This window comes from Equus quagga, unplaced genomic scaffold (assembly GCF_021613505.1).
Source record: "Equus quagga isolate Etosha38 unplaced genomic scaffold, UCLA_HA_Equagga_1.0 153_RagTag, whole genome shotgun sequence".
NCBI classification, from domain to species: Eukaryota; Metazoa; Chordata; class Mammalia; order Perissodactyla; family Equidae; genus Equus; species Equus quagga.
Window position 1 is genome coordinate 2645297 of NW_025796915.1, and position 13987 is coordinate 2659283.

The following is a 13987-nucleotide window of genomic DNA, read 5'->3' on the forward strand; positions in this document are numbered from 1 at the left end:
TTCCCCTTCTCAAGAAACAGATAAACCAAATTTGAAAGAATGGATTTCAGATGTGATAGATTTGGGGGCAAGTGGAAAGCCTCTCAGGCTCCCACCAGAGTTGGCCTTGGGTGGTCTCATTTTTTCCAGAGATCCGGAAGGGGCTTGTCTCCCTGGCTTCTGCTTTGGGAGGCCTCTTCTCCCCTCCTTCCTGGGCCCACTATGGCCTTTGGCTCTCCAAAGATGATAGCTCCTCCAGGCAGGAGGCTATAGGGCTGCAACAGAGGGCCCAGGCCTAGAGTAGGGTCTGGAAGGAGAAGCTGGGCCCCCCAGGCTGCCCTTCTCCAGGAAAAAGGCGAGTGCTCACTGGCCTACAGCATTTAATAAAGTCATCTTAGAGGGTGGGGATGAGACTCCAACACACAGAGAGAGGCCTGTTGTAGTACTCAGGTCTTCCGGGAGTTCGAGGGCGTGTTGAGCTTGGTCTCTGAGCTGGGCATCAAGGGGTCCAGCTTTGAGGGTCGCCTGTTGTCCTTAGAGTGGGTCGAGGGGTTCTGTGGTGTCCAAAGCAAGGTGAGGTGAGTACGTCCCTGCCCCCAGGGGTGACCCATTGAAGTGCATCTTGCCTGGCAAGCCATGCCTCAGAGGATCCAAACCCCAGGGGGCAACTTCTCAAAGATTTCCAAACCCATTTAACCACAGCAGGTCATACCCAGCTTCTCTAAGAGTCCCCAGGGCTCAGCAGGTGAGTTTGCAAAGGCAGCCCTGTGTTCCCTGTCAGTCCCCGATCCTTCTCAGGAGCCTGGAGAGGAGCAGAGGACTGATGGCTCAAGAGCAAGAGCAATCAGGGTTTTTGCTTTGAGGGGCTGGGTGGCTTGGGGCTGAGCTGAAGGGCAGTTGTGAACAGGCCTGTTTGTTTCTGGGAAGCTGGCAATGTTTCTCTCTGGCAACATGCTCCTATCCCCGGCAGGTCTGCAGCATCGCGGTTGCCCAAGAAGAGTGTGCTCACGGGAGAATTTTAGGCACTGAGGAGTTGGGTGGGGGCCGCAGCTACTCTGCCCATGAGCAAATCCAATCCTAAAGTACAACCAGTGCCAGAGTGTTCCAGAAATGCCCGTGTGGACAACCCTTCATCCCCAGCTTCTCCTCCTTGATTCTCAGGCCTACCCATGGGGAAGAGGTGATCTTGGCAGGGTTTTCTATTCTCCTTAGACAGGTGGGGAATTGAGGCAGGACAAAGGCTTCTGTTGGAAACAGAATGGAAGCTGAGCCCAGGACTCCTGACTTCAGTAGAGGAGCTGGCCTCCCTGGACAGTTTTTCTCAAGGCCCAGGGACTTGGGGGTGGGGCGGCTGTCAGCCCTACAAAGGGATCACTTACGGGAAGGCCTGTGATGCTGGGGTTTGAGGGGTGTCCCAAGCCATACTCTTGCTCCTGCAGCCGTGTGGCCAAGTCCTGCTTCTCTCGTCCCCAGCGTCGAGCTGAGTCCTCTAACTGCAGACACAGGAAGGGACAGAGGGGGAATGGCAGGGCAGCAGGGCCCATCCCTGAAAGCCGGGATGACCAGAGCCTGAGCCTACTCTTGGGGCAGAAAGGAAAACCCTGGGCAATGTGGGCTTGCTGCCTCCCCAAGAGACCTGAGGGGTGGCAGGGGTGGGTGGTGAAGAGACAAGTGACAGTCTGATGAGGACACAGACGGACTTTCTCTGAGTTCCAACAACATACTGAGCCCCGACCCTGAGTCCACGCTGAACCCCGACCCTGCTCCCATACTGAGCCGTGACCCTGCTCACACACTGAGCCCCAACGCTGCTCACACACTGAGCCATGACCCTGCTCACACACTGAGCCCCGACCCTGCTCACACACTGAGCCCCAACCTGCTCACACACTGAGCCATGACCCTGCTCACACAGAGCCCCGAGCCTGCTCATACACTGAGCCATGACCCTGCTCACACACTGAGCCCCGACGCTGCTCACACTCTGAGCCCTGAGCCTGCTCACACAGTGAGCCATGACCCTGCCCACACACTGAGTCCCAATCCTGCTCACACACTGAGCCATGATTCTGCTCACACACAGAGCCCCGACCCTGCTCACACACTGAGCCCTGACCCTGCTCACACACTGAGTCTCGACCCTGCTCACACACTTAGCCCCGACCCTGCTCACACACTGAGCCTGACCCTGGCCACACTCTGAGCTCTGACCCTGGTCATGGGTTGCATGGTGAGCCTGTCCAGCCTGATTATTCCTTCATCTCACCTACCTGGCTCTCCAGGGACAGGATCCGGCTCTGAGCTCGTTCCAGCTTGGCCAGGAGGTTAAACTTGTCTGAAGTGCTTGCAAGGAGATCCTGTGGGCAGAGCAGAAACTCACACATGGGCCCAGCTGGGGGCTGCGGCTGTGTGAGCTCAGGAGGCCACGAGATGCTGAGCAGAAACCAGCCCGGTCTGAGTTCCAGACTTAGCTCCTTGATACAGAGCTTCAGACCCAGGGCGGAACCCTCTTCCCGAAGGAGTTCACCCCTGGCACGGCGTGTGCTTTCTTCACAGCTGTCCTCCCCACAGATTTGGGGTATATGAAGTTTTTGCACATCAATTTTTAAATGTAAAATGTACTAGGGAACACTCATAAGTGCACAGAAAAGAATCTTGAACTCGGAGTCTTCTTGTAAAGTGAAGAATCTGTTTGTGAAGCAAGGGTCTCCCCATGCCCCACACTTTACCTGGATGTCCATGCATCAGGTGTGCTTTCAAACAGAACTCACCTCCTGGGAGTCCTGGGGTGAAGAGAAGAGCTCCTGAGGCCCTGCTCACCCCTCTTCTGTAATTCCATGTGTCCTGTCTTGGGGTTTGCATAAAGCAGGAACGCCTGTAGCAGCCTTGGAAGTGGAGTGGGGCCAGGGCATTTCTGGGGCCTGGGGCACCCACCTGCGCAGGCAGGGTCCCTGTGCACATGGACTGGGCTGGACCATCTGTCTCCTGTAGCCTCTCTGCGAGGCCTCCTCTTGCTCCCAACTCCCTGGGGTCCACCTGGGATGGGGGAAAGGGGCTCTCCAAGGCTGTACCAATCCCAGGGGATGCTCCAGAAGGGAGTTCTGAGAGGCCCATATGGACTCCAAGTGCAGGCCAGCCAGGTGGCAAAAAGGGCCAGGGTTCAAGGGTCAAAGGCCAGTTAAGGGCTTGCTTTCTCCCAGGATGCTAGATGAGGGTAAAGCTTTCAGACCCATGTGAGTGCCCCAGGAGAAAAGAGCAAGGCTGAGAGCTGGCACTCCAAGAGACTCGAGGCACACTGGAGACCCTGGGAAGCCTAACTCCTAGTCTTGGTCTTCAGCTCGGATTGTGCTGTGAGTGATTGCTGGGCCCCCGGTGGCCTGTGCACGCAGGCCCAAGCCAGGCCTGTGCTGGTGGCTCTTACCGGCAGAGCCTGCTGTTGCAGAATAATGGGGGCCGAGTGGTGGCGGCTCTTATCCAGCTCTGCCCGCAACCTTGAGTTTTCCGCCAGCAGCACTGAGTAAAGGTCAGCAGGTAGGTTCTCTCCCGTAGGACCAGGGGGAAGGCCAGAGGCTGAGAGCATGGGGAAGGCTGTGAACATGGCCACAGATGTTCCTGAGATGGGCTTTCCTGCCTCCATGTCCCTAGCCAGATCTGCCCCAGCATTTTGCTCCATTCTGCCCCTCCTCTGCTCCCAAGCCTTCAATGGTTGCCTACTGCCAGTGGGATCAGGTCCACACTCCTCAGGCAGTCATTCTAGGCTCTTTAGAGTCTGATCCCAGTGTTCTCCCTGACTACTCCCTCACCATTTGTCCCGGGTCTATTTCAGCTCTTCACTTCTCTATCTTTCCTTCCTTCTCTGCTCTTGGCACTGTCACTCCCTGGGCCTTTACCTTGCCTGTTTCCCCTCCCTAGATTGCCTTCTCATCTCTCATCTGGCTCCAGGATGATCTCACTGTTCCTGAAAGGTGAGCCCAGCTTTTGCTGTTTTCTAAAGGCCTTCAGAAACACCCGCCACCAACACCCCCACAAAGTGAAGGCTGAGCGCAGGGCTGGGCACATAGGGGCCCCTGGTGAGGCTGCACAGATGGGCTCAGGGAAATCCTCTGCTTGGGCTGGCCTGATAGGGTGAGACCTGGTTCTCTCCTGCTGATCAGAGCCACCTCTGATTGGTAGTTCTAGGTAGCTATGGTTAACATCAATGGAGCAAACAAATGATTGATTTAACCAAAGTATCAGGGACCTCTGGGAGCCCTCAGTGCCTGAATGAGGAGGGGAATAGCACCCCTCTGCCCCAATTTTAAGGTGCTCCTGAAACTGGGAGGCTCCAGGAAGGAAAGGCCTCTAGGGATGGGACAAAAGGCAGGGAGCAGACTCACCCATGTAGGGAAACTGACTCACCCACGTTGGGCTTTCCCTGCAGCCTGGTCTGCGGGGGCTGGTTCTTATCCCGCAGCTTGTCCTCCAGTACGTGCTCCATCTTCTCGATCACCTGGAGGGAGAGCACAGAGGTTAGGCTGGCCTGGGGGCTCTGCACTGTCCCACTTGTGGCTAGGTCCTGGTGGTCTGGCCCCTCTGCACCTACCTTTTCCTGGTGCCGCACGGTCTCCTCCAGCATCTTCATCTTCTGCAGCTTGTCCTGGTACCGCTTCAGCAGCACAGCCTGTGGTTGCTGAGCCTGGTACAGGAGGAGCAGCTCCTTCTCTCGATCATTCTTCTGATGGTGGGGGATGGAGGAGGCAGGGGGGAGGAAGGGGTGCCTGGGTGTTACCCTTGACCCAAAAGTCTACCCCAGGCCCCTCTGCTGACTCGTCCACTGAGCAGGCCTCCCATCCCTCTATGCCCCTCTCCCTTCTGCTCCCAGACACTTCTCCAGATGCTCCCACTCTATCTCCCTTCCTCTAGGCTCCCACACTCCCTGTCCCCCAAGCCCCAGCTCACTCGAATCAGCTCATTCTGCAAACGCTGCACCTTGTCCCTCAGTTTCGTCATGTCCAGCTCACTCAGCAGCAGTTTCTGCTTCATGAACACTGGTGGTGGTGGTGGGGAGCTGGCTCAAGGAGGAGCTTCTCCCAGCTCAAATCAGCACAGTTGGGGGGTGGGAGCAGGTGTCTCTCAGCCCTGGGCTTGAGACAGGACTGGATTCTCTGTTTCCCCTCCCGGAGAAGACCCAGCCAACTCCCACCAGCCTGTTTCCAGTAGCATGCGCACCTGGGAAAGGCTCCCCACCATCCTGTCCTGCAATCCAGAGCCTGGGCTCAGGCGGGGCCCTGACGCCCTTGGTGGCCTATACCCCCTCACCTAGGTTCTGGGCCTTGTCAGCATTGTCCTGCTCCTCTTCTACCTCCTCCTGGGTCAGGTGGCTCCTCAGCAAGCGGTTCTCTGCCTCCAGGGTGCTGACCTGTTTCCGTAGCGACAGGATGTCCTCTGCCATCTTCTGCATGGCCCGCCGGTAGTTGTTCATCTCCTGTGGACCCCAGAGCTCAGAGCTGAGCCCCCAGCCCCACTGGAGCCCCATCCCACATCTGTACTCACACTTGAAAGTCACTGGGTCACCCCCAAGGCCAACAAACAGAGTGGACCCCAAGCTGTGCCCCCAAGTCTTAGCAACTCCTTGGTGGTGGGGGTGGGGGGGGAGGGTTATGACTTTGTGTTCACCCCTCCAGCCACATGAGAGCAGCTACAGCAATGTTCTCTCCAGGGGCCATGTCTCCTGCTCTGATGCCAACTAAGGGGGACCCAGGGCTCAGATACCAGGTGAGGACCCCACGAGTAATGGAGACTTGAAAGGATCAGGGCCAGCTTTCCAGGGCCAGGCTGGATCAGAGCCACTTCTCTGCCTCTCCCTTTTCCTTTTCCCCTTTTCTAATCCCTCTGCTTTCTCATGTCACTGAGAACCCAGGGAAGAACCTCCCATAAATCCCACTGAATGCCACTTGGGAGCTGACCCCAGGCACTAGCCCCCCGACCAGCCCAGGGGTCATGAAGAGACCCAGGATAGGCCTGGGGGACCCAGATAAGGACCCAGGGTCAGAGTCGGGGTCCAGCTACAAGACCTAGGGCGTGAGGTGGGGGCCAGACTCTGTCATGAGGTTAGAAGTAACAGTGATCCTAATATCTGGTATTCATCGAGCATTGTTCTAGGTCAGGCCTTCTTCTGAGGGCCTCCCTCATAAGCTTCAGAGCAAGCCTAGGAGGGGAGGTACTAACCTCATTCTATCAACACAGAAACCAAGGCCCAGAGAGGTGAGTAATGTGCTCTGTCACAAAGCTGATGAGTGGCAGAGCCAGGACCTGAAACCCAGGCCTGCTGGCACTTGAATCTGTGTTCTTAAGCGCTGTGCAAACCTACCATGATGCTCCTACACGCACAAACTTCACAATATGTTGACAAGTGATAACGGCAGGTTACAAAAAAGAATTATCAGTGTGATCTCAATTTGGGAAAAAAAAATTCATGTCTGCCCATACGTATGCATAGGAGAGTTAATAGGCTATAGTTATATGCATTTGTTTTATAATCAGAAATTCTCTAATGTTATTTACCAAAAGTTTTGTAAAGGGAGTTTCTTAAATCTACACAGCACAAAATGTAAAAGAGGGACCCAAAATGTGCAGCTAGGAAGGTGCACAAGGGAGGAGGAGGTGGGAGCTAGGTTGTGGGGAGGAGTGGGAGGAGGGAAGTGAGGCCAGCAGGAGTTTGCTGAGCCAGGTGGCTTGTGGCCTTCCTATGGCTGTGGAGGCCTTGCACACAGGAGTGGGGGCTCATGGCCCCAGCTAGGCTCCCAAATCCTCAGGAAGTAGAGCTCTGCCCCCAGTTCCCACCTGGGTGCCATGTTGACTGGAGATGTGGCCTGGCTCCCAGCCACCGCCTCCATCCTGCTGCATGGTGGGCCACTGACTTCTTGGGGATGGGTTCCCAGACAGCAGGGGCTCCTCAGACACCACTTGTCACCTGCCACTGTCTAGCCTTTTGGTTAGACTCCCTCTAACTGGTGCCAATGCTGGGTCCATCTCCCCAGCACCTGCCCCAGTAGAGGCCCAGGTCTTGGCTCCTCCAGATCTGCCCATCCGGTGTCCTCATGCAGCACTGATAACTAGGAGACTCAGCCTGGAGACTGCACACACACGGGCTTTGTGCTCAGGCTGCAGTCAGAAGCCCAGTTTGGCCACTGACTTGTTGAGTGAGCTCAAACAGGCCCCTTCACCTTTCTGAGCCTCAGATTCCTCATCTAGGATAAGCCCGGGGTTGCTGTGAGGCTCAGAGTCTTGTGTGTGCAGGGGCTGGCTCAGGCACCTGCCCGGGGCAGGTATGACCTGGAGGCAGCAGCTTTCGTCCCATTCCGCTGAGGTCCTAGTGGCTGCTTTAGTCAACAGGTCAGACCCCTTCCTCTTCCTCCTTGCTGTCCTCACCCTGGGCTCCCTGGCCCCCTCGTCTGCAGTGCTCTAAATCTTAAGATTTATGGCAGCCCCATGACTGACAGGGGTTTGTCAAGAGGAAGCACATGATATTTTAGACAAGCAAATTCATCCCTTCTTTCCTTCCCCAGCCTAGTTCAGGCTCTTATCTGTCTGCTCGGAACAATTGCAGCATTATCGAAATGAGTTTCTTTGCTTTAGGGTGATCTTTCAAAGGAACACACAATCAAGAAAACATCCTCAAGGATACTGACAGCAGCACAGTTTGTAGTCTTATACTAGGGCACGCTCAGTCTCTGGACTACAGGTGGCACTCACAAAGAACGACCTAGATCAATTGTTCTGACACAGAGAGATGTTCACACTCTATTGTCAAATAGAAAAAGCACGTGGCAAGTTCATATCATCCCATCCATAACTGGTGTGTGTGTGTGTGTGTGCGTATGTGTGTGTGCATGCATAGGGGTATATAGTAACGGTGGCTGTTGTGGAGTTTGGGAAGGGAAAGGAACATGTTTCATCTCTAATTTTTGCATTTTTGTCTTTTTATTTTTAAACAAATCTTTATTTATTCTTTTTATTTTTTGAGGAAGATTATCCCTGAGCTAACATCTGCTGCCAATCTTCCTCTTTTTGCTGAGGAAGTCTGGCACTGAGCTCACATCCGTGCCCATCTTCCTCTACTTTATATGTGGGATGCCTACCACAGCACGGCTTGCCAAGCGGTGCCATGTCCGCACCTGGGATCCGAACCGGCGAACCCCAGGCTGCCCAAGTGGAACATGTGCACTTAACTGCTGTGCCCCCAGGCTGGCCCATAATTTTTGCATTTTTAATAAGAATGTATCTATATATTAGTCATCTAATTAAAAATAATTTAAACATAAATACATTGAGGGCCATACCATGTTCATGGATTGAAAGATACAATATTTAACGAGTTAGTTGTTCTCTAAATTGATTTATAGATTCAAGGCACTCTCAATCAAAATCATGACACTTAGTGTGTATGTGTAAAAATAGACAAGCTGATTCTATAATGTGTGAGGAATAAAAAGGGCAAGTATAGCCAAAATAATTTTGAAGAGAAACAGCTGGGAAGACTTTCTCTATCAGCCATCAAGACTTCCGATAAAGCTACAGTAATTAAGACAGGGTGATATTGGTGCAAAGATTGATAAACAGATCAAAGAAACAGAACAGATAGCCCTGAAACACACCCACACACACACAGGCAATTTATGACAAAGACGGTTACAGGGCAGCAGGGAAAGGACTAACTTAATAAACGGTGCTGCATTGTTTTTATATCTACACAGAAAAAAGGGAAGGACTTCTACCACATACCATAACTAAAAATAAATTCCAGCGGGTTGCAGATCTGAATGTAAAAGGTAAAACAATAAGGCTTCTAGAAGACAAGGATAAGAACATCTTTATGAACTTGCTGTTGGGAAAGGTTTTTAAAAACAGAACACAAAAAAGCACAAACCAGAATGGAAAGAATTGATAAGTTGGGTACATTTAAATGAAGAACTTCTGTTCATGAAAAGACATCATTACGGGGGTGAATGGACAAAACGAGTAGGAGCAGATATTTGTAATACACACAACAGAGGTGGACTCATATGCAGATATAAAAACTCCGACAAATCAATAAGAAAAAGAGAGGCCACACAAGACATATGAACTGGGCACTTGACGAAATAAGTCAATAAGCATCTGAATTGATGTCCACTCTCACCAGTCATTTAAAACCACAATGAGATAGTGATACACCCATTAGAATGACTAAAACAGAAACAAAACCATACTGACCATACCAAATGCTGGTGAGGGTGTGGGATAAGCAGCACACTTATTCACTGCCAGGGGCAAGGGAAGTGTCACCATCACTTTGCAGAACTGCTTGGATGCTGGATGCTATTAAAGTGGAATGTATACAGAGCCTATGACCCAGCAATTATACTCCTGAGTATATATCCAACAAAAACGCATGTGTGAATGCACCAAGAAGCAGGTACAAGAACATTCCTAGCAGCATTATTTGCAATAATCCCCAACTGGAAATAACATAAATGCCCACTACAATAGAATGATGAGATCCACTCATACAATGGAATACCAGACAGCAGTAAAAAGGAATCAACAGCTACGTGAAACCACGCGGAGGAATTACTCAAATAGTAAGAAAAAGAATCCGACACAAAATACCTGCTCTATGATGCAATATAGATTTGCTTCAAAAACAGGCAAACTTATGGGGCTGGCCCCGTGGCTGGGTGGTTGTTTGTGCGCTCTGCTGTGGCAGCCCAGGGTTTCGCCAGTTCAGATCCTGGGTGTGGACATGGCACCGCATGTCAGGCCACGCTGAGGCGGCATCCCACATGCCACAACTAGAAGGACCCACAACTAAAATATACAACTACTTACTGGGGGGATTTGGGGAGAAAAAGCAATAAAAACAAAAAAGAAGATTGGCAACAGTTGTTAGCTCAGGTGCCAATCTTTAAAAAAAAAACAGCAAAACAGGTAAAATTAATCAATAGAGTCAGAAGTCAGAGTATAAGATCCATTTTGGAGGTGGGGGAGTGATGGGGAGACATGAGGGAGCTTCTGGGGTGCTGGCAATGCTGCACCTCTTGACCTGTGGGACCTGTCAGGGTTACCCGTGTGTGTTCGCGTTGTGGTAACTCATCGCAGTGAATACATTTATGTTTTGCCTGAATGGGTGCTGCACTTCACACAAACGAGTTTAAAACATTTAAAGAATTTTAAAAAACCCTGAAATCCTGGCTCAAGTTTGGTTAAGTACATGAAGCCTCCGCACTGCCATTCTTCTCTGGGGACCCTCCCAGCTCTCAGCAATAATAGGTTCTTTTTGGCCCTGAGTTTTGGAGGCTCCCACTGCTCCCGAGCCTTCCTCACAGCCTCTTCCTTCTGGGAGCCTGCTCCAGCCCTGTCCTGGAGGGCTGTGTGGATTCTGCTCTGCCTCCCCAGCAGGGCCGTCTGAGAATGAGCAGGCACACACACTCATCCTTGTCAATGACCTTTGATGCCTCAGAATACCCTAAAAGACCCAAAGTGGTTCAGTGACGTGCCCAAGGTCACACACTGCCGCAAACATGGAGCTAGCATCCGAACACAGACTCTAAACCTGCGCTCTTTGTGCTCTAAACCTTTGTGCCTTAAAACCTGTGCTCTTTGCACTTACATGATTGAGGAAGGCTGGAGGCTTCAGCTAGAGGGAAGAAGAATGAGGTCCTGCCTTGCCTTTGAGCTAAACCTGTCTAAAGAAATCGAAGGGCACTGCTGGAGGAGGTGGCCAGCATAGGTAGCAATGTCCATCTGATGTCCCAAGGTGCCATTCTCCCTTTGTCCCTGAGGCCAAGGCTGCCTTGAGGTGGCGGTAGAAGAAGGGGTTCCCCTGTCTGCTCCTCAGGGAGCCAGACATGCCCAGGTCTCCCTGTGTCAGGAGAGGTGGGTGTGTAGACTCATCTCACTGTCCCCAGCTACACCTGGCCCAGCGCAGTGAGAAAGCATATTTGAAAGAGCAGGCCTGATTCCATTGCTGGCTCACCAGCTTCTCCTTCTTGCAGGGAAGAAGCCTGCTGGATGCTGGTGTCTGTGTGTGTGCGGGCAGAGGGTTGAGTGCTTCATGGCCATGGTCAGAGTGAGCACCTTGGACCAGCTTCCTCTAGGCTCGGCATCAACTCAGAAGCAAGGTCTGAAGCCTGCATTCAAGGCCTCTTGCAAGCCACCTCCTCAGGCACGTGGACCCAGCCCTTCCCCTCCAGCTCACACTCCTACTCCCCTCTTCACACCTCCGCTCACGCCAACTATCTGCAGAGAATGCCCCCCACACTCCCACTACCTAAACTTTGTCCTTTTATAGTCCACTCAGCAATTTTTAATTGCATGAGGACTGACGATGCATGTGTGCATTAGTGTGCACGTGTGTACGCATGCATTGAGGGAGTCCCAGGGAAGGGGCTACGAGACCCTTGGCTTACCCCATGGGTCTGATTACCCCCTCTTCTCATTCAGGGGTTCATCCTTTCTAAGATCCCATTGTTCTTCATCTCAGCAGTCCTAGGTGGGAGCAAAGCTCTGTTCTTAACATCCCTCCCTTGACAGATAAAGAAAGCCGAGGCCCAGAGCAAGAGAAAAGAGACGGAGGGAGAGCGTGGCTCCAGACGAAATGGGGTGACCTTGCCTCAGCCAGGGTCCCTGCTGGACAAAGGAAGAGTGCTTCGTCAGGACTCTACCCATGAGCATTAGCTCTCTACACCTTCCACAGGCCCTTCCACCACCCCCAGCCTGGCTGCTCTCCAAGGGTGAGGTCTCCCCGAGGGATGGAGAGGGACTCTGGCTCTAGCTTACCCCCCTCAGTCTCTACTCTGGCCAGCGCCCTCTGTCCATGAGACCCAGAAAGGTGGCGGGCCTGATCACACTCCTCAGCTTCACCCACCTCCCCAGCTGAGCAGTGACCTTGGGCAACACAGCTGGGCAGGGAGGCTGCAGCCCTGACCTCTCCCCGCAGCCTGGGCTGGGTTCCCCACTCAGGGCCACACTCTGCGTCACAGCCCAGCCTTGAGAACACACAGGACGCCATGCTCCAGATTCCTGCACACCTGCCCCCCCTTCTCCCCAGTTCCCAGCCCACTGTGGGGGTGGACGAGCAGGATGTCAGCCTCTTCCCCCTCCTCTCTGGGCTAGCATATCCTCTGGGGACATTGACTCCACCTGTGCCTGACCCTGAGTGCCCACTACACCTCTCTCACCCACTGACACCCCCACCAGGACCCTTACTCTTAGTCTGCTGAGGTGAGAAGCGTCAGGTGGCCCTAGGTTTGAATCAGCCCCCTGCCACTGATCGCTGGTGGCCTTTGCCACACCAACACCTCTTCTCTGGCTCTGAAAGGGTGGCATCTGTGCTGAGAGCCTCTGTCCTCATCCGTGGGATGGGAAAATAGCCCCACCTCAGGGGTGACTATGGAGCGAGGGGGTGGGGAGGGCCAGCCCGGGCCCTGGCACATAGCGTGCCTGGAGACCGCCAACTCCTGTCCCTGCACCACCTTTGGAGGCTTTTTTTTTTTTTTAAAGATTTTATTTTTTCCTTTTTCTCCCCAAAGCACCCCCAGTACATAGTTGTATATTCTTCGTTGTGGGTCCTTCTAGTTGTGGTATGTGGGACGCTGCCTCAGCGTGGTTTGATGAGCAGTGTCATGTCCGCGCCCAGGATTCGAACCAACGAAACACTGGGTCGCCTGCAGCGGAGCGCGCGAACTTAACCACTCGGCCACGGGGCCAGCCCCCTTTGGAGGCTTTTTTAAAAAAAAATTATTTTCACAATAGCCGTGGATACCATGTACAGAAAGTATGATTATCTGACTGTTCCCATTTTACAGAAACAGAGGCCAGCACGCTCTTGCCTCCTTACCATGGATTAAGGGCGAGGGGTGGTGGTGATCTTCCTCAGAACCCTGGAGAGGGCAGTGCTTACTCCCGTCTCCCTCAGGAAGTTCTTATGGTGGAATCCAAGGCACCTCATCCCAGCGGGGAAGTGCAAACATACCTGCAGCCACTACCAACTCTGTTAATCAGAAGGGCCCCTAGACCCCCATTGCACAGATGGGGAAACTGAGGCCAGGAAGAACAGCAGTGTGCCCAAGGTCACAGAGACTAGTTATAAAGCATAGGCTGGAAGCAGTAAACAGCCAGTCAAACAACACTTGCTGAGCACCACGGTGTGCCAGGTCTGTGCCATGCTGGGGCAAAAGAGCACAGAGAAGCCCAGACTGCCCCTGCCTGCAGCAGTCTCCTATCTACGTGGAGGGGATGGCAGGAAGTGCCCATGCCAGAGGGGAGCACAGAGGAGGCTCTTAACTGAGCCTGGGGGTCTGAGAAGGCTTCTTAGCAGAGGTGATAATCTGAGCTGACTCTTGAGGATGAGGAGGTATTATCTGGGGGTGGGGAGAGGGCTCTCTGGGCAGAGGAGACACTGTGGCAAAGGCAGGGTGGTGAGAGAGTGTGTGCCGAGGGACAAAGTTGGCGAGTTTCTGGAGAGCAGGGTGCAGGGGCGGGGGCATTTGGCTGGAGAGGCGGCAGGGCAGATGGAAGAGGGCTCTCAAGGCCAGTCTCAGGAGCTTGGGCTCTGTCACTGTCCACAGGCCGCCGAAAGGCCGAAGCTTGGGGGCTGGGGTACATGCGGCAGAACCCCTCTGGCTGCCCAGCACAGGGGACGAAAGCAGGGAGTGGAGGCCAAGAGCAGTGAGCCAGGTGACTCTCAGTGGGACCTGTGCCAGGTGGATGCAGTGGGCATGGAGATGAGGGCAGGAGCTGCAGGAGGGAGGAGAGCAAGGAGGAGGAGCCGGAATCTGGGGTCTAGGGGGAAGGAGGAGCCGACCTAGGGAGGGAGGGACATGCTGGGTGTGAGGTGTCCGGCTTGGACAGAGTCTCGGCTGTAGAGGGTGAGCGGCAGCCCAGGAGGTGTGAGGGAAGCCCTGGAAGGAGGGGATTTTCCAGAGTCAGGGGAAGTGCAGAGTGGGGGTGTTCAGGACAAAGGGAGGGGTGGTGGTGGGAGAGGAGC

General features: G+C 53.5%; 1 protein-coding gene across 1 annotated transcript in view; it reads right to left on the reverse strand.

Annotated features, from left to right (window-relative positions):
- Positions 1-393: 393 nt before the first annotated feature.
- The window catches only part of LOC124233135 (coiled-coil domain-containing protein 33-like), a 105293-nt gene continuing 91699 nt past the window's right edge, over positions 394-13987 (reverse strand). The window contains exons 13-20 of the mRNA XM_046650273.1: positions 5278-5443; positions 4918-5006; positions 4562-4693; positions 4378-4468; positions 3401-3567; positions 2250-2336; positions 1359-1472; positions 394-533 (exon numbers count right to left, since the gene is read on the reverse strand). Of these exons, the coding sequence (XP_046506229.1) occupies positions 426-533; positions 1359-1472; positions 2250-2336; positions 3401-3567; positions 4378-4468; positions 4562-4693; positions 4918-5006; positions 5278-5443 (954 nt within the window). The 3' untranslated portion in view covers positions 394-425. The remainder of the gene's footprint in view (positions 534-1358; positions 1473-2249; positions 2337-3400; positions 3568-4377; positions 4469-4561; positions 4694-4917; positions 5007-5277; positions 5444-13987) is intronic.